At 43.7% G+C, this 25225-nt stretch overlaps 4 protein-coding genes across 5 annotated transcripts; 3 read left to right on the top strand and 1 right to left on the bottom strand.

The window, feature by feature from the left end:
* Positions 1-3620: 3620 nt before the first annotated feature.
* LOC135596058 (probable membrane-associated kinase regulator 2) lies at positions 3621-5782 on the bottom strand. The gene is made up of 2 exons (XM_065087745.1): positions 4246-5782; positions 3621-4156 (listed from the first exon to the last, which is right to left on the bottom strand). Exons 1-2 carry the CDS (start codon positions 5660-5662, stop codon positions 4080-4082), a joined length of 1494 nt encoding a protein of 497 aa, XP_064943817.1. The 5' UTR covers positions 5663-5782; the 3' UTR covers positions 3621-4079.
* A 2068-nt stretch (positions 5783-7850) lies between these two features.
* On the top strand, positions 7851-9935 carry LOC103968914 (reticulon-like protein B2). Its single transcript, XM_009382269.3, has 5 exons — positions 7851-8098; positions 8798-8978; positions 9052-9193; positions 9270-9339; positions 9433-9935. Exons 1-5 carry the CDS (start codon positions 7900-7902, stop codon positions 9597-9599), a joined length of 759 nt encoding a protein of 252 aa, XP_009380544.2. The 5' UTR covers positions 7851-7899; the 3' UTR covers positions 9600-9935.
* A 2075-nt stretch (positions 9936-12010) lies between these two features.
* LOC135596057 (uncharacterized) lies at positions 12011-14593 on the top strand. Of its 2 annotated transcripts, XM_065087743.1 has the most exons (3): positions 12011-12136; positions 12228-12573; positions 13917-14593. In XM_065087743.1, exons 1-3 carry the CDS (start codon positions 12052-12054, stop codon positions 14404-14406), a joined length of 921 nt encoding a protein of 306 aa, XP_064943815.1. In that variant the 5' UTR covers positions 12011-12051; the 3' UTR covers positions 14407-14593. The 2 variants fall into 2 exon arrangements, with proteins under 2 accessions (XP_064943815.1, XP_064943816.1); XM_065087744.1 differs by having other exon boundaries at positions 12102-12573.
* Positions 14594-16616: 2023 nt separating this feature from the next.
* On the top strand, positions 16617-22887 carry LOC103968910 (uncharacterized protein At5g41620). The gene is made up of 3 exons (XM_009382267.3): positions 16617-17463; positions 20053-20178; positions 20864-22887. The coding sequence occupies exons 1-3, from the start codon at positions 17113-17115 to the stop codon at positions 22481-22483; spliced, it is 2097 nt and encodes a 698-aa protein (XP_009380542.2). The 5' UTR covers positions 16617-17112; the 3' UTR covers positions 22484-22887.
* The last annotated feature ends 2338 nt before the right edge of the window (positions 22888-25225 follow it).

Here is a 25225-nt window from a genome sequence, read left to right as displayed (position 1 = left end):
GTCCTAAATGAAGAGTTGTTCTTCCAATATCTTGGCAACATGAAGCATTATCTTTGTCATTAATAACTCAACAAAAATGCTGGATTCCAAATGTCGACACTGATAAGATTCTTTGAGCAATCGATAGATAAACTAGAAGTATGTGATTCTATATGCCGAGAGACATGGCCGTGGGCTATAGGATAAAAGGTGCGTAGCACACCCAGACAAAGATGAAGTGTCTTTGGATTGAGCATGCCACCAGGGTTTGCTGACATCAAGTCATCAATGGCAATTTGCATATGGGTGTGTTCTTCAATCACAATTTATTTGGCTCTTCATAATTTGATGCATTTGGGTGTACTCACAACCTCTTCTTTCTAGCTTTGTTGTTTCTCCCAATGGTGTCATGTTTAGGTTGTCTTCTTCTGATGCAAGAGACAGAATCATACCTGAAAACTTAGGCTGTTTTAGTTGACTCAATAAATTTAGATGTCTTGCTTCTTCTTCTTCTTCGTCTTCGTCTTCTTCTAAAACTATCTCACTGACCATTAAAACATCATCAAGATGTTGTTAAAGGATCGACAATACAGCATCCACAACTCGAAGCATTTGGATCTTAAATTCATGGCAATCTGTAGTCGAATAAGTGAAAACTAGCTTGCAAAGCTCCTTTCAGTTTTCAAGGTAATCTATCATGATAGAGAGAGCCTCTCACCACCTCATAAGAAGTCATCCAAGCTTGCGTGTGTGTGTAGGTTGTCTTCTTCTATTTAAGGATGATGGGTGTGCATGAAAGCTGCAAGTTCATATCCCCATCAAGTTGAGGTCTTTCACTAACTTCTCCAGACTCTAAATGCGCATCTCTGGTCCTGCAAGCCCATATCAGTCCACATCAAAAGATTAGTCTTGCTAATGCACATGATCAGATTAGTTTTTCCTCTGTTCTCCAGTCACAGCTGCTGTATTGTGCATGTTGTTCTTGATCTTTGCAGAAAAACAAATGCTCTGAATATTATGGTTCATCCTCTCAGAAGAATCCATTGTCCATCTCTGAGACATATCATCAGGGGATAATGAATGTGAGGACAATCTGGCAAGGGATTATGAATATGAAGGGAACACCTTAAGGGGTAATGGATACTTTTTGATATCATCTCCTTGCAGCCAAAGAATGGACTCAATACACCAAGAGAACCATGCTGCTATTTCAATGACAAGTCAAGTTATTGCCTCAAAACAAGTTCAGAAACATTTGAAGCATCAGTTTTCTGGGCAAAAGTAAGTTTTTTTTTCTTATGTCACTTTAAATTTCAGATTTGATCATTAGTTTGACCTAACAAAAATGATTCGATTCATTTTTTTAGTACTATTCTATTCAAAAGAAGAGATTCGTTGAGTATCGAGAATACGAAAAAAAAAAAAATTATACTCGTGTCTCATATCTGACTTTAGTTCGAAAGCGAAAGATGTCGATACACATATTACTTTCTTTTTTTTTTTTGACAAAAAGTAATGCTCAAGATTGATTTGGTAAAACTTTGAAAATAATATAATTGATTTTAAAGGAAAATATACTTTAGAAAATTACTATATTTATATAGTATTATATTTATAATAATCAATTTCATAGAAGAATATACCATTTAGAAAATAAATATAGATAGGGCGATTAATCTATCCAGTAAAGAGTTTGTTCTTGAAACTCTTTTAAACTTGAAGCACAAGTGTAGGTACACAAATTGACATGACATAAAAAGGACTGCAGAGCGGCATCTCCATGCATTGGATTTAGGTTTATGTTGGTGTCAACGAAGGCCCCCCCCACGAAGAACACATCCATTTTGACCTGTCCCTCAAGTCAGCAACACGCCATGAGTCCTCCGGGTCACCTCATGCTTGGGATTTGAGGCACAGAGGCGCTGCCCAAGCACCTTGCCTCGCGACTGGGCGCACGACTTGGGTCGCGACCCGTAGGCGTCTCCTGTCATCGCCCCCACCTGCTGCGGATGAGACAGTATGCGTTCATGGCGTTGATGGAGGCGGTGGACGAACGATGACAGTGCGAGTTGTTGAGCCATCAATTCAACTTCTTTGGGGTGGATCGGTTGAATGTGAAGTGACAATGCAGCGAGATTTTGTTCTTCCAAGTTGCTGTTCTCAGGTTCGCGATCATTCTTTGTTTAGATTTTTCCTGTTATTTTATGATGTATAGATGAAATATCATCTTCTCATTTTGTATCCAAGAAATAAGAAATCAAGAAATATTTGTACTAATAAAACAAAAAGATTTTAACCTCTCAAATGGTACAAGGATCTGTCAAAATGAATCGAGAGTAACCAAGAACACTCCCCACCGCTTTCTACTCTGAGTCATCTCCAGTTTCCTGAGACTGATTTGGTGGTTTCCTCAGCGACGGAAGGGGAAGGTGGCAGTGGCATGTGCGCTCATTCAAAGCTCTTCACATGCCCCGACCGCGCTCCCCGCCTCCGTAGCGCCACCACCAGCCTACGTGACAAGCTCTCTGCAGCCGATATCATGCCCATCGTCTTCCCCGCTGCTCTTCGATGAATGGTTCTGGTGATCCCACCCCGGGACACGACCAGTTCTCCCTGGCCATGTCCGTCGTCTCCCCCACTGTTCTGTAGCCTAAGGTTTTGGTGCCACAGCCCCACACTCAATAATGCTGGCATTAATAACACAGCATTCACAGTCCATCCTGTGTGCTCTGTTCTTAATGGAAACTGCAGATGTTTGACACGGCTTAACTCTTAGCTTCATAGCATAATAATCATTGGTGACCCACATGAACAGTGCTTCCATGGTGTGTGGTGTGGTTCTGATGGCGTCGTCCATTCCCAACGGCAGGACAAGAAACACACATCTGCATCATGCAAATCTGGTCCACCATTTACTGTACTGTATAATAATCTCCCGTAAAGACAAGCTCATATGCTTCTTTGATTCAAGAATCATGGTCACCGTCATCCCATTCCTTGGAGGTGCCCATGGTCGAAGTTGAGTTCATTGCGATCTTTACTGCTGCACGCTCACCAACTCCCCACCCGAAACGCCACGGTGCTCGAGAGTGCCACCAAGCTCAGCTCCAAGACGGACGCACTGCGCATTAGTTGAGGGTAGGAGGAGCGAGGAAGGTGGCGGTGTAACTTTGGAGCATTGGATTCGCTTAGGGTTAACTACGGATGAGATCAGAAGGCTGACACCTTGGTCGAGATTCCGGGCTTCAGCTACAATGTTAGGTCTTAATGCAGAGGCCGTGCAGTCCCATGCAAGCATGGAAGCAGACAAACTGCATCCCTAACGTGTCAAACTTGCAGCATCGAGAGCGTAAAGAAAGGCAGCAGCAGCAAAGTGTTTCGCGAGGAACGAGGTGTCATTTCGGCATGGAGAAGCCCTGCCATCAACCTAGCCTAAACCTAGAAGCAAGAAAAAGAGGGAGGGGAAGGAGAGCTCGCGCTTTCACCCCCCCTTCCTTTCCCACCTTCTTCTGCGGGACTCAGGCGCTTTGCTTTTTCTCTTCCAAGAACATAAAAAGCAGCGGGCTTTCAGGTAGCTGTGACCACCCACGCCAGGAAAGTAGTGAATGGGAAAGATAGCAGAAAGCTAAAGAGACGGCAAAGATACAAGGCGTAGTACATTGATTGGTACAGAAGCAGTTGCACTGCGTGGCAGAGCCTATCAGTGCTCAATATATTACAATGAGATTGGGGAAAGATGATGGCAGCTTTCCCGATGCCATGGGAGAGATTTTTCACATCTCTGTCTCTTTTGTTCTCCTCCTCACGCATGGCATGGGAATAACCGAGAGAAAGTCCCCTCTTTACCATCCCCTCTTCACCCCCATCGGCACTCTTCACACTGCATGTTCTACCACCTGAAATCTATACTGTTCGGGAGGAGGAGGCGGCGGCTTTGTTCTTCAGGGAGAACGGACATGAACTTTATGATCACGAGGCTAACTTACTAACTATTGAAAAGAGACGATGGAATATAATTGTAACGCATAGTTTTTTTTCTGCTTCTTCTACATGCGCACTCTCAGGGGATGGGGGAATTGGCTGCGGTGGAGAACCGATGCTTAGGGCGACGCGGTGGTCGTTTCTGATCTCCCGTCGCCGGGATCGCTCATCGATCTCACCAGCGGCGACTCGGAACCTGCAGAGGAAGCATATAGTAGTAAACTTGCTTGGTATAAGCGAAACAAACGATGACGGGGACAGCGTTATGTCTCGCCAGAGACATACCTTGCTCCGCGGCGGTGAAGGACCGCTTGCAGTGCGCGATGGCGCTCTGGATACCGTCCTGCTGCTGGAGGAGCGAGTCGTCTCGCCGACTCGGCGGCGGCGACGGGATAGCCTCCACGGCCGACGACGCAGACCTGCTCTTCCCCAGCCGCTTGCACGCCACTCTCAGCCCCGCCACCAGGCTCTTGCCCCCGCCCGCCGCCGCAACCGCTGCAGTTGCTGGCCGCGGCTGCGGCACTGCGACTTCTGCCTCCGCGTCCGTTTCCTCCCCTTCGCCGGTAGTCGCCTCCGCCGCCATCGCTTCGGCGGGAGGGAGCTGCCCGGCCAGCCTCAACCTTTCTGCGTACCTCCTCGAAACCCGAACATAGAGCGGCTTGATCTTGTTTAGATACTTCTGGACCACTTCCTTTACCAACTTCTTCTCCTCTGCCTCCGCAGCCGCCGCGCATGCAACGGCAGACTCCTCCGTCGGAGGCGGCGGTAGCCGCGGTTTGATCTTGTTGAGATATTTCTGGAGCACTTCCTTTAGCAACTTCTTCTCCTCTGCCTCCGTCGCCGCCACACCGGCAACGGTGGATTCATCCGCGGGAGGCAGAGGTTTCGCGGCGCTGCTGCCGCCGCCTCCGTTGCGAGAGCTGCTGTCTCGGGCGAAGAACGAAACGATCGGAGCTTCCACCACTTTGAACTTGATAAAGAACTTGTTCTGATGAGGTAGCTGCTTCTTAGGAGACGCCGCCGCCTCCGTGGCCGCGGGGGCAGGGGCTTCGGCGGGGACGGGAGCGGAAGCGGGAGCTTCAGCGTCGGCGACGACGGCGGCGGCATTGGGCTCTGCCGGCGTTGGTTTGGGTTTGCGGAGCCCAAGCAAGAAGACGCGGAACTTGGTGGCGGTTCTGAGAAAGGAGGCGGGGAACTGGGGCTTGGGATCGGCCTCGGAAGCGGCGGCTGCGGCGGCGATGACGATGGAAGAAGCGTCGAAGGGGACGAGCTTCCCCTTGAAGAAGAGATCGTCATGGGAGGGAGAAAAGGTGTCGAACCCGTGCCCATCTCCGCCGTCGCCTCCTCCGCTTCCGTCGGAGCTCACCGCAAAGTTAAACTCCCTCTCCTCCTCCTCTCCTTCCGCCTCCGCACCGTCGAGGTCAACCTCCGAGCCGTTCTTCTCGTCCTCCCCCTCGCAGCCGCCGTCGTCTGTCACGGCCGCGAACTCGAGGTCGAAGAAAGGACCTTCGTCCTGGTCGTGGTCGTCGTCGTCGTCCTCCTCAGTATCGTCGGAGGGTAAGAGTACGGAGGTGGCGATGGTGGCGCCGGCGTCGTGCGGCTCCACGGCGGCTGCCGCGTCGTCCATGGCCGGGCTAGTGGCGTTGCCACCGCTGCGCAGGTATTTGAGGAAGCCGAACGAGTCCATGGCCGGGGGACTCATACACACCGGGGGGTCTCTTTCCCACCTTTTAAATCCTTTTACGCTTCTTCCTGGAGTCGTCTCTTTCGTCGCTCCTCTTCTGCTACAGCTGCTGCTGTCAGTACGTCTCAGCGTCCCCTCCCCCGCTCTCTCTCTCTCTCTCTCTCTCTCTAACCACGAAAACCAAGTTAAATACGCGTGGGCCCGTCCGCCCGGGTCCCACAGCATCACACTAACAAACACATCGGCCCGGGAAATCGCTCCGGGGTGATTCAGTCGACCTAAGGAGCGGGCGACTTAGAACGCGACCATGACCGTCGCCCGACCACCTTTCGTAATGGGTTTTAATGAATCGAGTCAACATTTCTATTAAAAGCAAAATTTGGGTCAATACACCACATTTCAATTTCCAGATCAATACCGGCTTGCACGGGAAATATTTCCTTATGTGGAACCCGGTCCAACCTCCGCTTCCATATGTCCCAAACCATCAACCCGTACACCTTATTACCGTAGTATTTTTAGTTTATCTTAGCTTCAAAATAATATAAATATATATTTTTTTGCAGATTTTAAACGAGGTTTTATGCGAACTGTGTAGTCACTCATTACGACGGGAGATAAAGGACCAATTCCCAGAAAATAGACATTGGCTGCTCTGTGGGTCCCAGTTAAGCGGCACAATTATTAAGGGTTCCACACCCAAAACCAGAATTGATTTTTTTTATTTTATTTTTTTTCATTTATTTAGTTGCCGAATAGGAAAAATAAGAAGTTTTCTTTTTTTTCTTTCAGTGAACGACAAGACTGCGTCTGAGATGGAGGGACGAGAAGAACAGAGGGGGACCGTCCGGATTCTGTACATATAGTACGGAACCGGTATCCCCATCAGACGGTCCAGACCGCTTGGGGTCCACCTGCCTGGACGTGGACCCCCGTCAGTCCGCGGTCGTCGTGTGCGCGTTTCAAAATTGGAACTGAAAGGAGGGTTGCAGTGGATCCCTGCCCACTCCCTCTCGTCTTCTTCCTCTGCCTTGGTGATGATGGTGTTGATGACTGTGGACCATGCGACTGCGGCGTGATGGCGATCAACTGTTCATCTCCTCGTTGGTAGAGAGAGAGAGAGAGAGAGAGAGAGAGAGAGAGAGAGAGGGGGGGAGGGGAAGAGGAGGTCGAGAGCGAGGGACAGAGCGGAATATGATACGGTACGGCGAGAGGACGAGTCGGGGCGCTGACGAGCCTCATCAATGGTGGTGGTGAGCCCGTGCGCTACGTCCGATCAGCATCAGATGTTACGTGGGGAGCACTGTCGGAGTGCGAGCGAGATGCGCCTTTTCCTCCCCCTCTAAAGCTGCCCTCCCCTGCTTCGCGTCGCGTGCGCGCTCTCGATTCGGTTTGATGCTGTTGGGGGGAAGCGGCTGTGGCGGTGGCAGAGTCTTCTGCGCCGGCTTGGCTCGACGTATTGCTCACATGACTCTGTTTTCTAGTAGCCAAACAGGGCTGTGCAGTCCACCATCGTCCTGCTCAAATAATTTCCTCTTCCTGGTTGATCCCAGAGAATAAACCCTTCTCAAGATAAATTTTCTCGGGGGTTGGAACTGGTTCTGATATCACATCCACCTGCATCCATTTCCATGCAAACGCATCTCTTTCATCTTCCTTCTCTCTCTCTCTCCTCTTTCTTCCACGCCTCAGTGCTTCGGTTATCCAGCGGCAGACTGGGCTGTGGAGATCATACTGCAAAATTGGATGGCCCATTTCAGCCCAATCTGGTATTGGCGCACTACGTGGCGTTCCACGTGCATCCCATCATCATTTCCCAGGACGTGACACTATGTATGGCAGGATACAACCATATGCACGTGTCGCATTTGTTGTGCCGAACACCCCTCTGCTCGCCACATATTAGATGATTTAGGATAGCGTTGTTCCTCATTAACGGAGCCAAAGCAGGCAATGGCCGACCTGTTTCTATCTGTCAGTCAATCATAGTGGACCGTGGATCAAATGTTGATTGACCCGAACCCATCGAGGACCGGATCGAAAATTGAGTCGACTCGGCTTGACTCTTTTGGAAACGCCAACGCACCTCGAGCAGCGCTCGGCTGCGTCTTACACGAGTCATCATCGGACGGCTCTGATCCCTTCTCTTCGCCATTCTCTGATTTGTGTTGCCATAAAAGGAAACGCCTCGAAGCCGATGACTCATCTCTCACGGTAGAAGATAGGAAAGGAGGAGCGAAGTCGAGGAGCGGTTCATGGCGGAGCATTCTGAGGAGTCGACCGTGACGGAGAAGATCGAGGAGGAGCCACGCAAACCTGCTGGCTCCTCCTCCTCCGATTCCGATTCCGATTCCGACGGCGAGGAGCCGGTGCAGTCTTCCTCCGTCAAAGCCAAAGTCTACCGCCTCTTCGGCAGGGAGAAGCCCGTCCACCAAGTGCTCGGTGGCGGCAAATGTAGCGATCGGACAAACTTTCTTCCTTCTTTTTCTTTTCTGTGATCTGCTTTTTTGTTTTTTGAAAATATTGGATCGGTTTTTGATCGCATCTTGGGTAAAGTTTGAATCTTTTTGTGTGGTGACTTTGTTTGGAATCGTGTAGATCGGATCAATCGTGCTTTGGTGTCTGTATTTTACTTGATTCGAAGTGTAGTAGTGCTCCCCTAGTGATATAATAACAGTTTAATTTCTTCTTCCGGAAAGTTGCTGGGATTATCGATTTTTTGGGGAAAGAGTAGGAAACAGATGTGATGCCAATTAGAGTATTGCGTAGTTCTTCTTTCCGGTTATGAACTCTAGACTGGCTTAATTATTGGTTCCTTCGAGGCAAAGTTATTTCTCATTTTCTTTGTGTAAAAAATGTTTGTATTCTACAGAAAAAAGTTTTTTTTTTCGATTTTTAGCCAAAAATACTCAATCTTTACATGACCAACTAGATCGAGAATCAACGTTTTCTTCTTCGGTTACAATTAGGGCAAAGATGTTCGTGTTGCTTTTCTTGAGGATAATCAATAAAAAAAAAGCTATTTTTTGTTGGGTTTTAATTAAAGAAATCTATCTTTGCGTGGTATGTAAAGAACGAAAGATTTTGCTTCTTGATTATGTCATCTATTTGTTATTTAATTGCTTCCTCTGCTTCTTTTTTCTTCGCTTTTAGCTGCTGATGTGATGCTGTGGAAGGACAAGAAGATCTCAGCTGGAGCTCTCAGCGCTGCTACCGCTATTTGGGTTCTGTTCGAGTTAGTCGGCTACCATCTGTTGACTTTTGTGTGCCATGGCCTCGTACTCTCTTTGGTGACCCTCTTCTTGTGGTCCAAAGCTTGCACCTTTATCAACAAGTAGGGCTTTTCTGATATTCTAGTCTTCATCTTGAAGTGAATGAACGACTGAAAGAGCCTCTTTGCATTTCAGATCTCCGCCACGAATTCCAGAGGTGAGCATTCCTGAAGACCAAGCTGTGCAAGTTGCGCGCACGCTTAGGTATGAGATGAACAGGGCCTTTGCTGTTCTCAGGGAGGTTGCACTGGGACGGGATGTAAAGAAGTTTCTTACTGTACGTTGACTTTCTCGATGCCATCCCTACAAGCCTTTCCTTTTCCTTGTTTGGTACTTGACATTTGGAGTTTTAGGTGATTGCTGGGCTCTGGTTGCTGTCGATGGTCGGAAGCTCGGTCAATTTCTTGACCTTGGTATACATATGTAAGTGAGCTTTTGTAATGTGTAACTTACTGCGAGTTGTGTTCGACATGCATCTGCTGAATTTTTCCGGTTGCTTGTTCTCCTGGAAATCAGTGTTCGTGACACTGCACACAGTGCCAGTTCTCTACGAGAAGTACGAGGATAAGGTCGATGCTGCAGCGGAAAAGGCGATGGCAGAGATCAAGAAGCAGTGTGCTGTGCTTGATGACAAGGTTCTTAGTAAGATCCCTAGGGGTCCGTTGAAGGACAAGAAGCACTAGACTGTAGAAGGTACTCCGTTATGTATTAGGTTTTGCTTGGCAGTGGATACATGTGGCTTTCTTAGTATTGTCATGGCTTATCTGTGGTTAGATCAGAACACTTATTTTCAACTTGTTTAGACAGTACTTAGCTTTATAACTTGGATGGATCTAGGTTTGTGATTTGAAGTTTTCGTCTCTAGGTCAATCTCTATTATCATCAATGTGCTCGCATCATCTTGATGCAAGTTGTTTCAATGTCTGTAGATCTAATATGCACAAACTACAATGCTCTCAAACACTGTATTAGCATTCTGATGTATGCTATGTTCAATCTGAATCTGGTTTCAGCTGTAACTTCTGTGATCAGATAGAAACTTATAATTATTGGCAGAGGAGGCGGCTTGTCAGCATTTTAGGCTTCAAGAGGAATTATACTTTTGCATGAAAAAAAAAGTACAAGGAATTATGACTTTATTATGCATTTTGGAATAGAAAGTAAAAGGTTGAGAGGGTCTTTCATGTTCTATCTTATTTGGACATGGTTCGATTTTCTTGGATATACCATTTGTCTTTCTGGAAACATCTTGTGTGACCTGTGAAGCAGTGATTTCTAACATGACAGCAAGTTCTTTCTAGGGAATTAGAAGATGTGTCTTGGTGTAATGTTTCATGAGACAATTCATGGTTTTGAGATTTTGAAGGTTATGCTCTCTAGGGTGGGAGGTCCGTGTCTCTACATTTTGTCTTATCAGTGACACTGGGTTGGTTCAATGATCTTTGTATGTACGTGAGAGAGAGCTGAGGCTTCCTGTGGTTGATTGGATTCTCACTTTGTTGGCAGTGAAGCTTGTAATGTTATAGCAAGAGCTCGTCTTGTTTCATTTGGTCTAAAGATCAAGCGACATGTAAAATGTAGTGCATGCAGCCAGCACCTGGAAATGTCGTCAAGTTGACCAGTGTTACCTTTGCAACTTGGATTTTGATTCACCTGGTGCTACCTTTGCAATTTGGATTATGATTCACCTCTGCATGGGTTTATTACATATTATTTTTTATAATTAATTAATTTTAATATTTTGATTTTTTATATTTTAAAAAATTATATTGGGATTTATATACTTATAAAAGTAAAATATTTGATCTTATTTCTTTTCAAATCATCGATTTTATTAATAAAAATATTATAAAATTTATTACTGGTTATATATTGATATTGTTTCATTTTGATTTACCATGTGTGGTATTTTCATCAATATAATCAATATAAAATTAAATATTTTTATTATATATATATATATTAATATAATTTTTAAAAATATAATAATTAAGATATTAAATATAATAATTAGTCTCCTATTCATTTTTTTTTCATTGTTGTGTTGTTATTGTTGTTTTTTTGTTAACCTTATCCAGGTCAATATTTTCTACAGATTTGATGGAGCACTAAGGAGTACCGCTAGAAGAATGTTCTTAGATAAATAATTGTTTGTAAAATTCTGCTTTATCATAGCCACTGGTTTTTGATTCCGAAGATGACTACCTCTTCTAAAAAACAAGTCTTTAGATTTCTAACCTTCGGAGCTTTAACTACTTTGGCAACGAAAAATAAAATAAAATTATCAGAGAAAAAAAATAGGATTTAGGTTTGTTATGTAGCCATACCTCAATAGTTGAGGAGTCAGCATGATTTGATTTTATCTTAGGACGTAATATCATTCGTGTGAAAATTAGGCTGGATTGAGGAATCACCTTGTGGATCGACCCCAGGTAGGACTTGACTAGAATGACAAGAAAAGATCAAATGTTGAGAGAAGGATTCTCGACTCGATCCTTCTGAAACTTAAGTCAAAATGAGATGGATTTACGATGATTTTGACATTCGAGGACCCCCCTAGCATTGGTCAGGGGATCGACTTTTATACGTATCGTTGAGAATCGATCATATAAGATTTGTTAATGGCTGTTAATTCCTTGGGCGATCGACTCATGCGTTTTGTATGATATTGGCCATCCCCCAAGTTCCACACCATGTGGTATTGTCCTGTACAATTAAAGGTGGTTCTATGACGGTTTCGCTTGTATAATCTCAAGCGAGTATGGCTTCCGGTCACGCACAAGCTCGATGTGCCATGTCGATACAGAGGTGCAATGTAGTTGACTATTGGTCAGTGCCACGTAGGTGATGCTGAAATATGCTCAATCAAAATTTATTTGAATTCTTATGAAACTTAAAATTTGAATACGTGTATATATTAAAAAAAGGATTATAGTAAAGTAAGTTTCTCTTAGACGAGGACATCGACGACGCTATGATACTTAACACTACAAAGAAACATACCATAGAAATAAGAAATAGAATATTAATTTTATTTTTATATATCTTTTTATCACCCTGATGACGACGGTGATAACATGATGATCTGTCATGGTCGGGACAGGGCCCGCCCAGTCCCACCAACCGATCCTTTACATGTTATGTCGGACGGAATATCTCGAATCTTATTCCTATCTCTTCGCTGACAAAATCTGTCCGCCGCCCTCAATCCGACCTTCATGTAAGCCTCTCTCTCTCTTTCCCTCGATCGAAAGTTTCCATGGCTTTCCTCCTCCCTCTCACCGAGATCACCCTCACCCAAAATCGTGCAGCCAAAACCCTAAACTTCCGTCGGCCGAGCTGCAGCGGTGGCGGTGATCCCAACAAGAACCGCTCCAGGGTTTGCGCCTATGGCCGGGTCGAGGACGAGGCGCAGGAGAGGGTGATTAGGGTTTCCGATCCCTTGCGGGATGAAGGTTTGCCCCCTCTCTTTTTCGTTCCCCTCCTCAACGGCGCTTCGTCTTCTCCTCTGTCCCCTTCTGTGAGCCCGCAGCAGCAGCAGACGGATGGCGGCGACGAGAAGCAAGATTACTATGTCAACATGGGATACGCGATTCGTACCTTGAGGGAAGAGTTTCCTGATATCTTCCAGCGCGAACCCAACTATGATATATACAGGTTTGTTGTTCCTCTTTGTATGATGTCTTCACTTTTCTTAGAAAAGTTGGAATTTTTTTCCCGTTGATTAATGGTTTATTTGTTCGAATAGTTTATCTTATCGTGATTGAATATTGCATTCAAAAGTTCGTTTTTCTTGGATTTAGTAGACCTCAATGTATCAATTTACTGTCAAAGTTATATGAATCTGTAGAAATTTATTTAGAGCTTTGAAGTAGCTTGCTTGCTCTTTCTCGGCTCTGCCACCTGCAAAATCTTATCATGCAATTAGTTAGTCCAGAGATTAAACTAAGTGCAAAATATAAAAAAGGAATTTTTAGTACTGCTTTGTCCTCACTGGCAATAGTTCGATTGGCTCCACGGCTATCGACTCATCAGCCGGAATGGAACTAGGAATGAATCAAATGAGTATTGAACTCCAGTAGCTATGCTATTGAGAAAATGCAAGAAGTAGCTTTATCTTCGGTATGCATCATGTTGCTGAGGATTTTATGTTTTTGAGAATTTGGGACCAGACTTGAAAGCCAAAGTATGAAACTGGCTTATAGTTAGGAATAATTCATAGATGTCTACTGTTTCAGTTATGTGGGTTTGATGGGTGTTTTGATTCCCATTGTTGTTCCCGTATCGTGTTTGATACAATTGTTTTGAGCATTTATGACTTTTGCAAAGTAATTATTAAGTGCAACCCTGAAGTTGGGGACTTTTTCTTATTTTGAATTTCCATCTCTCTGCCAGCAGGGTGGTCCCTTATAAGCATTGTCATCGGGATTGTGGTTCTCAAGACTTGAAAATCGATTTGGTTCTTTAGAAAAATTTATGCCCGCTATGACATTATAATCCGTTACTATATCTCCTAAATTTGACTTCAATCCCCTTGAAGCTATAAACTTTTCAACATTTCTACCCACTTCATGCATCATTCTAGATATTTTCAGATGCTGGTCAATCTATATATGTTAAAAATTTATTTAGTGCCTTTGAATATTTATGATCTTCACAGGCTTTCCAGTTATGAAAATACTTCCGCCCATATTTGGCTTACCCATCTTGCTTACCTGCCTTCCGATTGAGGGCGGCAATGGCGCCATACTTTCTCTCTTTTGCTTGTGCATGATAAATCTAATGAAATTTATATTTGTTTTGTGCTATATCCTTAAAAGTTATAGTTGTGAAGATATGATGTGAAGATATGTCGGCCTTCATCGTCTTGCATTGCATAATTTTACCATGTTTTACCTTCCCTTTTAAATGCATTACTTGTTTGTACACTATTTAGTATGACAATGTTATTAGAACCGTATGCTTGTTATGATTAACATATTTATATTGCTATCGACCAGGGATGATATTGTCTTCAAAGACCCTCTCAACACCTTTGTTGGTATTAACAACTATAAACGGATATTCTGGGCTCTGAGACTCAATGGTCGTGTTTTCTTCAAGGCTATATGGATCAACATCGTGAGCATATGGCAGCCTGGAGAGAATGTTATTATGATTCGTTGGATTGTTCATGGCATTCCTCGGGTGCCTTGGGAGATTCATGGCCGCTTCGATGGAACCTCTGAGTACAAACTTGATAAGACCGGAAAGATATATGAACACCGTGTAGACAATGTTGCCCTTAACACACCGACCAAGTTTCGGGTATTGCTTGTGGAAGAGTTGATCCAATCACTTGGCTGCCCGTCCAATCCAAAGCCCACCTATTTTGAAACATCATTGTTAAGTGTCATTTCTTGCCTGCCATCTTTGTTGAGATTCTCATGGATCCGATGCTACATGGCATTTTACATAGTTCTTGCTTTTAGATGCAACGGAAAAGACTGACCGAAGCTTCTGCTTCAAAGTTTTGTCAACAGCAAGGTGGGAGTTACTCATGGTCGTGTATAGTGTACAGCAAGTTGTATTATCGATCTTATCGAATTCTTGTTCCCTGTAGTTCAAGAGCCATTAAATAATCATATGCTGTAAAAACCTGATATTGATCCAATTTGCTTATATACTTTTGTCTTCATCATTTTTACCAAAAGTATGATGCAAGTAATGGCTTGCATACAATCTGCATTGAAGCTGAGCTGGTAACTTCTCAGTTAGATTATGGGCACACAAATATCTGAGTTCTTGATATTGTAGTTGTGATGTTTACAGTGGGATATGATAGCTGAATCAGATATGCAAGTTTGGAGACAAATATTCCTCAGAACAGAGATTATATGAGTCAAAACTTGGGCTTTTATCTTCTTATGGATCAATAGTCAACTGTAATATCACGATCATGTGCCACACCATCCTTCATCATGCATCAGAATCACTGAATATCAAGTGCTACATCCTGGAATGCTTTTCTGGCTGGTGAAATGGCATCTTGTCAGGAGATGCTGCCCTAGTGACAACTAAAGAATGATGATGATGAACACATGGATCAACATACAGCATGATCCATCGTTAATGGTGGCCAACATGCTCTATTCTTGGTCAAACAGGATTGCAGCAAGACCAACATGCTCTATTCATCTTCTATGGGTAGCATTGGATCCAAGAGAGTCTGGAACCCTAGAGTGCCATATTCCAGAGCAGCTCACATGCCCTGGGTATGCAGAAATCGATAAACTACTTCTGGTCCAAATCCAGGAACGGCTTTGGATCTATCTTTACATCCAAGCCAGTCTTCCCATGCCTTTGAGTAGAACGAGAGCAACACGTGGGGATCATCATTGTAGGCTCAAGGTCTCCGCACTTGTGGGTTGTCCTGTCTCTGCGGAGACAAGGAACATGGGATCCCCTCACGGAAGTGATAGGATCCACTGTTTAGGTTGACATCATGGAGCTCCATTCTGGCTCAAGCATGGCCTCTGCTCCGTGTTCCCCATCTCGGGCGAGGCAGGTGAGTCTCGCCCTTTGCATCGGGGAATTCGTAGTCAAAAGTCCCATGAAACTTGTTGGCTTTTGGGAGTACGAGGGCTCCCGTAGATTTCCGTGCTGTAGCCCATGATTCCACCCTGCCGTCGTTCTTTCGAGAGCTAATGACTACGATGCATGCAGCTCATAAGATTTGCGCTATGCTACTGCCCGTTCATTGCTTGGCCATGGCTACTGTGTGCAGCTTGTGATTCCGGGAAAGAGATCGAGGAAAGATAGCGTGGAAGACAGTTGGCAATGCATCTGCTTCAAAAAATCTGGGGCGAGGCAGAACTGTAGTCCTGCAATATTGTAAGGCCATAAGAAAAGGAAACGGTGGCGGTGAGAGGTCTTCAGGGTTTAGAGGTATAAGCTTCTTCGTCGGACAGCGAGGCGTTGGCTGCAGGACCACAGTGAATCCTTACCTTGCGATGCACGCTTCTTCGTCGGACAGCGAGTCCGATGGCAGGGAGTGAGTGTAAGTGTAGCTGATCCAAGTTGTATGAACATCCTTTCTTTCATTTCCATGGCAGCAGCAGAACTCCTGCAACCGGCGGCAGAGAGCTGCAGCTGTTCCACATCACCGGGACACCAACGAGTAAACAATGGCTTCGATCAGCGTCTGTCCCCACCTCCTACGAGTGCAAGGACTAGAAGTTTAATGGAGATTTCCATCGGTGGGAGACGAAAATGTAATGTTGTGGATGCCGTGTGGTAGGCGTAGCGTCCATCACATCCGTCAGCTCCGGTGTTGATAGAGCCAGCAGCCCGTCCATTCAAGAATGAAACTTGGAGTGAACTGTTCACGATCTTAGCAAACGATTATTGATAATAGAACAAATACAAGCTCAATTAACGATCATCTGATTATGGACTTCGTAAGTTGGTCCTTCACCTGAATTCTTACCAATATCTACTGGAGTTAATTTGATTCTAATAAATTTGTCGATTACTTTTGATGAATTATTATCATCTTGGTATTGTTTGAATTTATGGCACCGTTTTGCCATTTATTTGCTGGCAAACATATGTTCTCCCCTCTCAACAATCCTCCCATGGAACCATTAGTTGTTAGGATCATTCTCCTGATTCCAAGGGATCAGTTGCAATGATGTGAGAGAGAGAGAGAGAGAGAGAAATGATGTGAGAGAGAGAGCTAGAGAGAGAGAGAGAGAGAGAAGAACGAAGGTTGGTCCCAGACCACATCCTTTGACGTGTGGCCTCAAGGACTACATGGCAAGGCTACAAATCCCTCCAAAGCTGGGCCACCCACTCAATTTGCACACCAAATCATGCCAACCCTGAAAGACTTTTCCTTTATGATCCTTGGAAGCCATCCTCCCCATTGAATTTGCAGCTTGATCACTTCTCCCTAGTATTCCCATGAGAGAGAGAGGAAGAGCAGCAGCCTGTTGCCGGGGAACTCTCAGGCCCTTTTCGCTATGAAGGGTCCATTGTCACAGTACTACTAGTAGCAAACAAGCTGCTGCACCAGAAGCAGCAGATCAGTAGGAAAAGTCAGCAATATGGACGCATGAGGCAGGGGGGAATGGGCAAGGGCAAATCGTATGGCTGCTGATGGTAAAAAGATTTGATCTTTAAGGAAAAGAGAGACAGGGAGAGGTGTAAGGGACCATGGAAGGGGGGAAAGGGGTGGCAATTGATGATGAGGAGGGGAGTGCTGGTGTAAAAGAGGACGCTTTGGGCTTAAAGCTGAGGAGAGGGGTTACTGTGGGGAAAAAGGGCGGTCTTTGCACGCCGGTGCCCACCTGGAAGCTGGGGGACGCCGGTTCTGCGGACGCCGACGCGGGCGAACCCAAGAGGAGCTCGGTGTCCGCTCGAAAGCTCGGCGCGAACCTCTGGGAGATCCAGGACCTGATGCCCGTCTCCGTGATGAGCCGGAGGGGCGCCAAGATCCGACGCCATGGCGATGGGAAGGCGCTCGATGACGGTCCCGATCGCTTGGCCGTTCGTCATGAGGACCTGGTAAGGTTCTTGGTTCTTGTGGCTAGCTTTGATGTTCTTGTACTTGTTTGTCTTTTCCTGTAGTGTTCAAGTGTTTGATTAAATGTCTTACCTGACGATGTCTCTTCCTTGATTACGTGATCCCTTGTTTCATCTCACATAAAGCTCGTTGAGATAAAGATATGAATGTTTTCTGAAAAGAAAGATTCGAAATCCTGCCAAGAATTGCCTTGACTGATGAACTTGTCGCTACTGGACCTTTTTGACTTGAAAAAGAACAAGAGTGTTGAATTTGTATTAAATCGATTCCTTGTTCTCTCCATGTTGATGTAGATGTAGATGTAGATGTAGATGTTAACCACTTAATCGATATTGGGGAGTCGATGTGATTTTAGAATGGAACTAGAAGAGAAAACTGGACTTGTTGCAAGTATGTGCTTATTTATATTATTTGCACAAAAACATCCACCCATATATGCTTCTCAAGGTGTAGGCTATGTCATAATCAGAAAAGTTGAGGAAACATTTCCGTATGTGAAATAAGCATACATTTCAAATCTTCAAATTTGGTCCACTTAAGTAAGCATTACATCAAGAATTTTAGCTGTTGAAACAACTCAAAGATAACTCCAGGCCTTTACTGTTGGAGCACTTATTCTTATTGAGTTTCTTGTTTCCTGGTAAAAGCCACTTATATATGTTCTTTGCTACATATATGATCATAATCAACCTGGTCCATCGATTTGTGGTCCTTCTCTGGCTCTTTCATCAACGCAAAAACTTGGCCTTTTCTTTCTCCAGTTGGTAATTTGAACCGGTATGGCTTATGTCATAATGATGTACTCATGGATTCATTTGGGATGACCATTTCGGGCACCATCAGAGTGAAGTTAGCGTGTGTATCCAAGAACTACAATGCAGACACCTTTTCATACCAGATAATTGCCAGCATGGTACATTTTGCATGTTGTGCTGTGCCTTTGCATGAAACCAACTTGCAAACCTTGCCACCTCTGAACTGTCATAAGTTATTTTTAGGTTATTTATGATTATGGTACTACCTTTTATAGTTTAGATTCTTTTTCTATATGTGGCAAGTTATATATGCCATCTGTGGTTGCTGATTGTTCTATAGTTTGATGGCTCCAAGAGATTAACTCCACTCTGTCTCCATCAGCCGTAGATTGATGCAGCATTAATCTAGGTTAATTTTCTGTTCTCTAGATACCATTGTAAGATCATCCTATGATTTTTATATGTTCTATGTCTATTTGTGAATTTAGATAGGACTCCCATTGATGAGATGTTTGTTGTTATTAAATTTGTTTTAGGAATCTGAATGGTTTATCGATATGGTTAGGTGGGCAGATGCTTTCTTATGGTTGAAACAAGGGCAGCTGCTTATTCTTAGCTTTCAACAGTGGTCTTATTAGAAAAGCACAGAAATCTAAAAATATTCCCTTCGTCTATTTCTTCCCTCTTATCATATTCATTTCCATCTTATCTCTTCCTCACTACCTTTTTGTGAGACTGATCTTGAGTGCTTCTTCCTGTGGAATTTAATTTAACTATTATCTTTTTGCATCTTTCACTTAGTTTTCTGCTGTTCTTTTCTAATCATTTCAAAAATACAATATTTTTTCTTGTCTAGTTTAAAATCCTACGGCCCAAAGATGAATTGTCAGTCAATTATATGGAAACTGAAATGAAAATTTTAATCCACATTGTAGATACACACATAAAGCTTCAAATTTGGATGCCATGCAATCTACTTATCATAATTTTACCATGACATGAAATATTCATGTCATATGTAACAAATCCACTTTTTGTTGCAGCAAAATATATTAGGCCTGTCTGTTCTCATAATAAGTTCTGAGCCTTTCTTCATGTGTAAGTAGAATCAGGTGCGTGCAAAATTAGTATGAATTGTAAGAACATCTTAGTTATTTGCTCAAGTTTTAGCAAATTATGCATTATGTATAAATTTCATTCCTATAATCAAATCTTAAAGAATACCTCGACCACCAAAATATTGTCTCTATAGCCCTCATTCTGTGACAGACAAAAATCATGACAATTAATACGTAAAGGAAGCCAACCCGGTCCTTTAATAATACATTGATACACACCATTGACTTGTTAGTGTTTGTGCAATTATCAAACAGCCCTAATTTCGTGCTTTACTTGGAAATAAGTATGATATTATTTGTGATATAAACTGAAAGATTCAATTGCCACTCAAAAAATAGTTGTAGGGAAACTCCAGGAGCAGTCATGTAACGTGGAAACTCTAAATCCCAACCCAATATGGTAACAAGATTAGAAAAATGATATACATGTGATGTAGGATGATATAAGTTGTGACTTCCTTGTCATAATTAAAGAAACAATTTCGTACACCAAAAGCTGTGTGTGCTGCATGCAACCTTGTTTACTTTCTCATAATGTTGCATGCGCATACTTCCATCTTGCAGTTTAGTCCTGAAATCTTGGTTACTAGTTTTTTGGACAATGAATTATTGAAATGAACATTAATTTGTTAGATAGAATTTACATACTGAATTATTGGGACTCTGTACTATCAATGATCTCCATTTTTTGTGACAGCCTCAAAGTGCAGGAAGTTTAAGGAGGCAAGTTGCAGCTTCATTGGTCAAGCATTACAAGTTGAATGAGAGAAATAGTCGAGCCCTACAACCTGTATCTCCTGCAAGTTATAGTAGTTCTATGGAGGTAATCATGTTGATTTCATTTTAATTACTTGGATTAGTCACTCATTATTCAGGCCTTAGCCCACTGTTACTGAAGAGGTTCTCAGCTTGGGTCCTATTAATATTTTAACCTAGGTTATTTTTTTGGGTGCCCCTTCTGTTATCATCGGGGAAACAAAAGAATGAATTGTCCACTTAATATATGGGTCTCTGTTTGAAGCCTTGTAACTTTCTATGTTCAACAATTGAGTTGTAATGGTTGATTTCAGGCAGATTTAGTTTTATCATGAGATATTGTGCAATAAAACTTGTAAAAGCAAATGATTTTGACTTTTTGTTCAGGCATTTGACTCTCAGTTCCTCGCATGGCACGTTTAGGTCTTGGCATTGTACATATAGTGAACTTCTCATGCATGACTGCACCAGGCATTTCATTAGTTTTAGATACTAGCATGCCATGTAATAGACACCTGTGTGCTGCAATGCTTGTGCTGTAGCATCTACAATACAAGTTTAGGTTAACCAATGGTACAAGCAATGGTCTTACATTGGCAGATTATGTCTTAATATCAAATTGCTGGAACCATATGGTCTTTGTTTTAGTGAAAACTTATTTTGCTTCTTATATGAAAAAATTAAAGAAAGGAACATGTATTTGCAGATGTATTAACATTTTTGTTGTGTGTTCATGTATCTGCACCTTGCAGATTGCTGCTATTAGTGAAGCCATCACTCCTAGCAGTTCTGTCAATCTTAAGGGAAAGCTTGGGGAGGCAGGATATAGTCTTCAAACATCGACAGAACTATTGAAAGTACTGAATCGCATTTGGAGCCTGGAAGAACAACATGCTTGCAATGTCTCATTGGTGAAAGCATTGAAGGTTGAGTTAGAACATGCGCAGGCACGCATTCAGGAGCTGATGCAAGAGCAGCATGTTTATCGGCATGAAATGGATGATCTAATGAAGCAAGTTACCGAAGACAAACTGATTAGAAAGAACAAGGAGCAACAAAAGATCAAAGCAGCAGTGCAGTCGATACGGGATGAGCTTGAAGATGAGAGGCGTCTCCGAAGACGCTCTGAAAGTCTTCACCGGAAACTTGGGAAAGAGTTGTCCGAAGTGAATGCAGCATACATGAAGGCTGTGAAAGATCTAGAAAGAGAGAGAAAAACAAATAGCCCTTTGGAGGACCTATGCGATGAATTTGCTAAGGCTGTTACAGATTATGAGCAGGAAGTAAGGGAGTTGAAGCAAAAATCTCAAGTAGCTTGCGACCATAAGGTAGATCGGTTAGTACTTCATATATCAGAAGCATGGCTAGATGAGCGGGTTCAGATGAACATTGCAGAAGACCAAGGGGATTTGGCTGAAAAAACAACAATTACAGACAGGCTAAGCAGTGAAATTGAATCCTTTCTTCGAGCTAGAAGGTCCAGGGCCTTTGGGAATGATCGTCTGTACCGAAAGGATGAAAAGAAAGACACTAATATGCGGCGCCAATCTCTCGAGTCCGTCCACTTAAATGGGACTACCAGTGCGCCTCATGATGCTGACGATGATGATGATGATGATGATTCTGTTGCGAGTGAGATGCACTGCTTCGAGCTTAACATGGCAACTCGCGGAAATGGAAGTCGTGACCAGCCGAAACAAAATACTCAAAATGGGATAGAAAAACTGGATTCCAAGAGAACATCTACTTTACCAGGAGAAAAGATAGGATGCTCTGAAAGCAAAGATGATTCGTCCGAATATGGCGAACAAATGGACAAGACAAAGTTACGTGGAAGCAAAGTGCAGCTTTTAGACAGGGTGCAGGGAGTACACTCTCCTACTGATGCGGAAAGTGACAAAGTGGCAGTGGATCATATTGAACTATCTAGAGCGAAGAAATCTGATTACCGTTGCTCTCAGGAACATGGGCACGATACAAAACTGACGTGGGCTCGCTGGCATGGTTCGAGGCACCTGACTGCTAATTCACTAAGATATCTTTCAGAAATTTCTGAGTGCTATCCAGAGGATCATGGTAATCATCATAGAGAAAGCTCTCACAATCATTTATTGTGGAGGACTCAGCTTGGTTCAGCTGGTGGCGGAGACACTGATTCAGGAGACGTTCACCAGATCACTAGTCCAGTTCGACAATGGAAGTACCAGATCAGCTCTCCCAACCAGGTTGTTGCACCTGAATCCTCGTCGAAATCAGCACAAGGATCAAAAGAGGGCACTCTGAAGGCAAAGCTGCTTGAGGCAAGATTAGAGGGGAAGCATACTCGTCTGAAATCCTTGAGACGTTCCTCGGTGGCTAGAGCTAGACAGTGAGGAAGAACGAAGAAGTCACCTCAATCTCATCCATGGTACTTCGTGAAGTCGAAGGGGTAGCTCGGTTTTGTTCTCATCGTATGCAGCGAGTTGTTTTGCAGAGTGGATGACGATCTGTTCATGGTTTGGGTTTCCTTTATGGCATTTCCTCTAGCAAGATGACTGCAATAAGGGTCTCCTTTTGGTATTCGGATGGTGTTATGCTGCATTGCCTACTTCAGTGCTCATGCCGGTCTTCTCTGAAGCAAAGAGACATCAAAGCAAAGACTACAATAGTGACAGTGATCCTTAATGCAGTTGTAATTGCTATTATTGATATGCAGCTTAATCATCAGACATGTAATCTACTACATCTCAACCCAAGTAATGGTGAATTGGTGGTAATGAGAAGACTCTTATGAGAACTCGATAGTACAACTACCAGTGGGATAAAATCTTCTATCTACATTTTGAGATTTTGTGCTTCCTAAAATCTCCGGATTATAATAAATTTATTAAGGGTTTATCAAGGCATTCATAGCTAACATCAACATTTAGGTAGTAAAGCCTAATGTGATCAAAATAACAAAGCATTTGTTCCCACAGCGTTTGAGACAATGACTTGGATTCTCCTCTTGAGATAAAGAGAATCGTTTCTTTTAAGAGTTGGAAGCATCAAAACATGAGATATTATATTGAAGCTTTGTGGTTGATAGATCACATATGTCTCAACCAAATGCATGTTAATTAAGTACTCTGAGCTATCAACTTCAATTCCCGGTCACGAATTTTGCATTCGATTGGTTTGCCCAAACCAGTATTTCTTGCCTACCTATGCTGGCGATGCGTGTCTTCTCCTCGATGCCCGAGAACAATTCTTGTTTGGTGATTGCTTCTATGCTAAGAATGACCTTTCGATGGCTGTCACCTCCTCACATTCCATCTTTCCATCATTCCATAAAGCAAATTATCTGTATACTTGCCTTGGAACTCTCTGTCTCTTCTTTCATGGCGTTTACAGGTTGTGATCGGGCAAGATTAATCTTCAGCTACAGTGAAGCTTCTTCGTGAAGAGGACTGCAAGATACCGAAGAGCCACCCAACGACGACAGCGTCATCATCGTCACCGGAAGAACAGTTCTCGGCTGTAAGAAACGACATGAGTGACATCTGTTGTCGATTCAGCTATGATGGATCGGAGACATCATGCTTATCACGCAAGAAAGGTCATGTGAGATCTACTTACCGAAGCATGCATCGACATAGACATTGAGGGATCGATTCTCCCTCTCCGAAAGCTCCCACCGGTAAAAGCTCACGACACTGCCATCGTGCCGACCAAAGCTCGAACAAAGATGGTGCAGCTGCAGGAGGGAGATGCCAAAGCAATCGCTGAATGCATTGTCTCCGGTGGCGCATGAGATTCCCATAATTAGATGACAAAGACAAGCTACGGAAAGAGATCTACAGCAAAGATGCCCTCTCGCTTTCCTCCCTGTATGAATCCAAATTCACGTGAACAAGCGCTCGGCGATCGAGAGAAATCTACCCTCCTCCTACAGTCAGCATTAGATCAGCGTCTGTCACCATCTTCCCAATTTGGAGCCTATTTAAGGCCATCACCACACACCTCGTTTCTTCGTGTTTCTCGTGCTACAGCTCTCGGGTATAGATAGATAGAGAAGGGGGATCTAAAGAGCTCTCTTCAGTCCAATCTACGAGGGGAAGAGAGTATCTCCTTCTGCTGGTTCATGAATACCTTTGGGGTGCAACCCCATGCAGTCGCAGGGTGCACTCCACTGGTGGGCATGCATCAGGAGACGACCTTGCTCCCCTTCTTCTCATGCTTGGATTGAAGGGAGCTCCTCTCTCTCTCTCTCTCTCTCTCTCTCTCTATGTAGATCAGTCGTAGACGGAGTTCATTTATGTTGATTTCCTTCGGCATTAATTATCTCACACACGCAGAACATCACATGTTTCATGCAGATTGTTGGGAGAGAGATCTGAAGAAACATAGAGTTTGTAGCTTGCTCGAATGACTGATGAGGTAGAAATCAAACACAGACGAACAGTGGAACGTTGTGCACTATAAATGATGCAAACATCCGTGTAGAGGTTTTAGCTGATACTTTTTGGAACCTTCAGAGATCAAAGGAGACTTTAATGCTCATTACGACTGCACTAACCATTGCGAATTTGCTGCAGTGTTTCCTGCTCGACTCATCAGAACAAATCCTGTATAGTAGACAAGATTAGCTTCACCCATTTCTTGGCCGCAGTTTCAACTGCATCAAGAACTATTCAAGACGGAGATTGATGATCTCTTTTGTGCGTCATGTAGACAATATCTATGATTCGAAGTGTATGCGTCACCAAAAGAAGATATATTTCTTATTTGTTCTCCTACAGTGATTTATATTCTCTCATGATTCGTGTCCAAAAAACTGCAGGCGCTTCTCCTTCTTCGGAGAAAAGTAAGCATGATATTGATCGAGCACAGATCGATACGACCACATTACAAGCCTCCAATGAAACAGTAACCTCCACAGACAAGAAATGGGATGAATGATTTCGAATGTATCTATCTATATGACACCCTCTCATTTGCATATGGAATACGAATTCCATATGAGCATTGATTTCCCACCTTGTTAGACCTACGACACAGTCTTGGATGCAACAACATCATGAATTCAAAGTTGGATGCCCATCAGTTGAATCCACAGTGGAATTTGCATGACCACAAGAAGCCATGAGGACATT

Source organism: Musa acuminata, chromosome BXJ1-10 (assembly GCF_036884655.1).
Source record: "Musa acuminata AAA Group cultivar baxijiao chromosome BXJ1-10, Cavendish_Baxijiao_AAA, whole genome shotgun sequence".
Classification (NCBI taxonomy): domain Eukaryota; kingdom Viridiplantae; phylum Streptophyta; class Magnoliopsida; order Zingiberales; family Musaceae; genus Musa; species Musa acuminata.
This window is presented reverse-complemented; position numbering and strand designations above follow the sequence as displayed.

What these genes read in the sequence shown, in the direction of transcription:
- LOC135596058 (XM_065087745.1), bottom strand. Translation starts at nt 5,662, where the DNA reads ATGAGTCCCCCGGCCATGGACTCGTTCGGCTTCCTCAAATACCTGCGC. An exon ending in CTTCACCGCCGCGGAGCAAG is followed by an intron (nt 4,157 to 4,245) that starts GTATGTCTCTGG and finishes CTTCCTCTGCAG; the next exon opens with GTTCCGAGTCGCCGCTGGTG.
- LOC103968914 (XM_009382269.3), top strand. Translation starts at nt 7,900, where the DNA reads ATGGCGGAGCATTCTGAGGAGTCGACCGTGACGGAGAAGATCGAGGAG. An exon ending in GCTTGCACCTTTATCAACAA is followed by an intron (nt 8,979 to 9,051) that starts GTAGGGCTTTTC and finishes TTTGCATTTCAG; the next exon opens with ATCTCCGCCACGAATTCCAG. An exon ending in CTTGACCTTGGTATACATAT is followed by an intron (nt 9,340 to 9,432) that starts GTAAGTGAGCTT and finishes CCTGGAAATCAG; the next exon opens with TGTTCGTGACACTGCACACA.
- LOC103968910 (XM_009382267.3), top strand. Translation starts at nt 17,113, where the DNA reads ATGGAAGGGGGGAAAGGGGTGGCAATTGATGATGAGGAGGGGAGTGCT. An exon ending in CCGTTCGTCATGAGGACCTG is followed by an intron (nt 17,464 to 20,052) that starts GTAAGGTTCTTG and finishes TTTTTGTGACAG; the next exon opens with CCTCAAAGTGCAGGAAGTTT. An exon ending in GTTATAGTAGTTCTATGGAG is followed by an intron (nt 20,179 to 20,863) that starts GTAATCATGTTG and finishes TGCACCTTGCAG; the next exon opens with ATTGCTGCTATTAGTGAAGC.
- LOC135596057 (XM_065087743.1), top strand. Translation starts at nt 12,052, where the DNA reads ATGTTATGTCGGACGGAATATCTCGAATCTTATTCCTATCTCTTCGCT. An exon ending in GCCCTCAATCCGACCTTCAT is followed by an intron (nt 12,137 to 12,227) that starts GTAAGCCTCTCT and finishes AAAATCGTGCAG; the next exon opens with CCAAAACCCTAAACTTCCGT. An exon ending in CCCAACTATGATATATACAG is followed by an intron (nt 12,574 to 13,916) that starts GTTTGTTGTTCC and finishes GCTATCGACCAG; the next exon opens with GGATGATATTGTCTTCAAAG.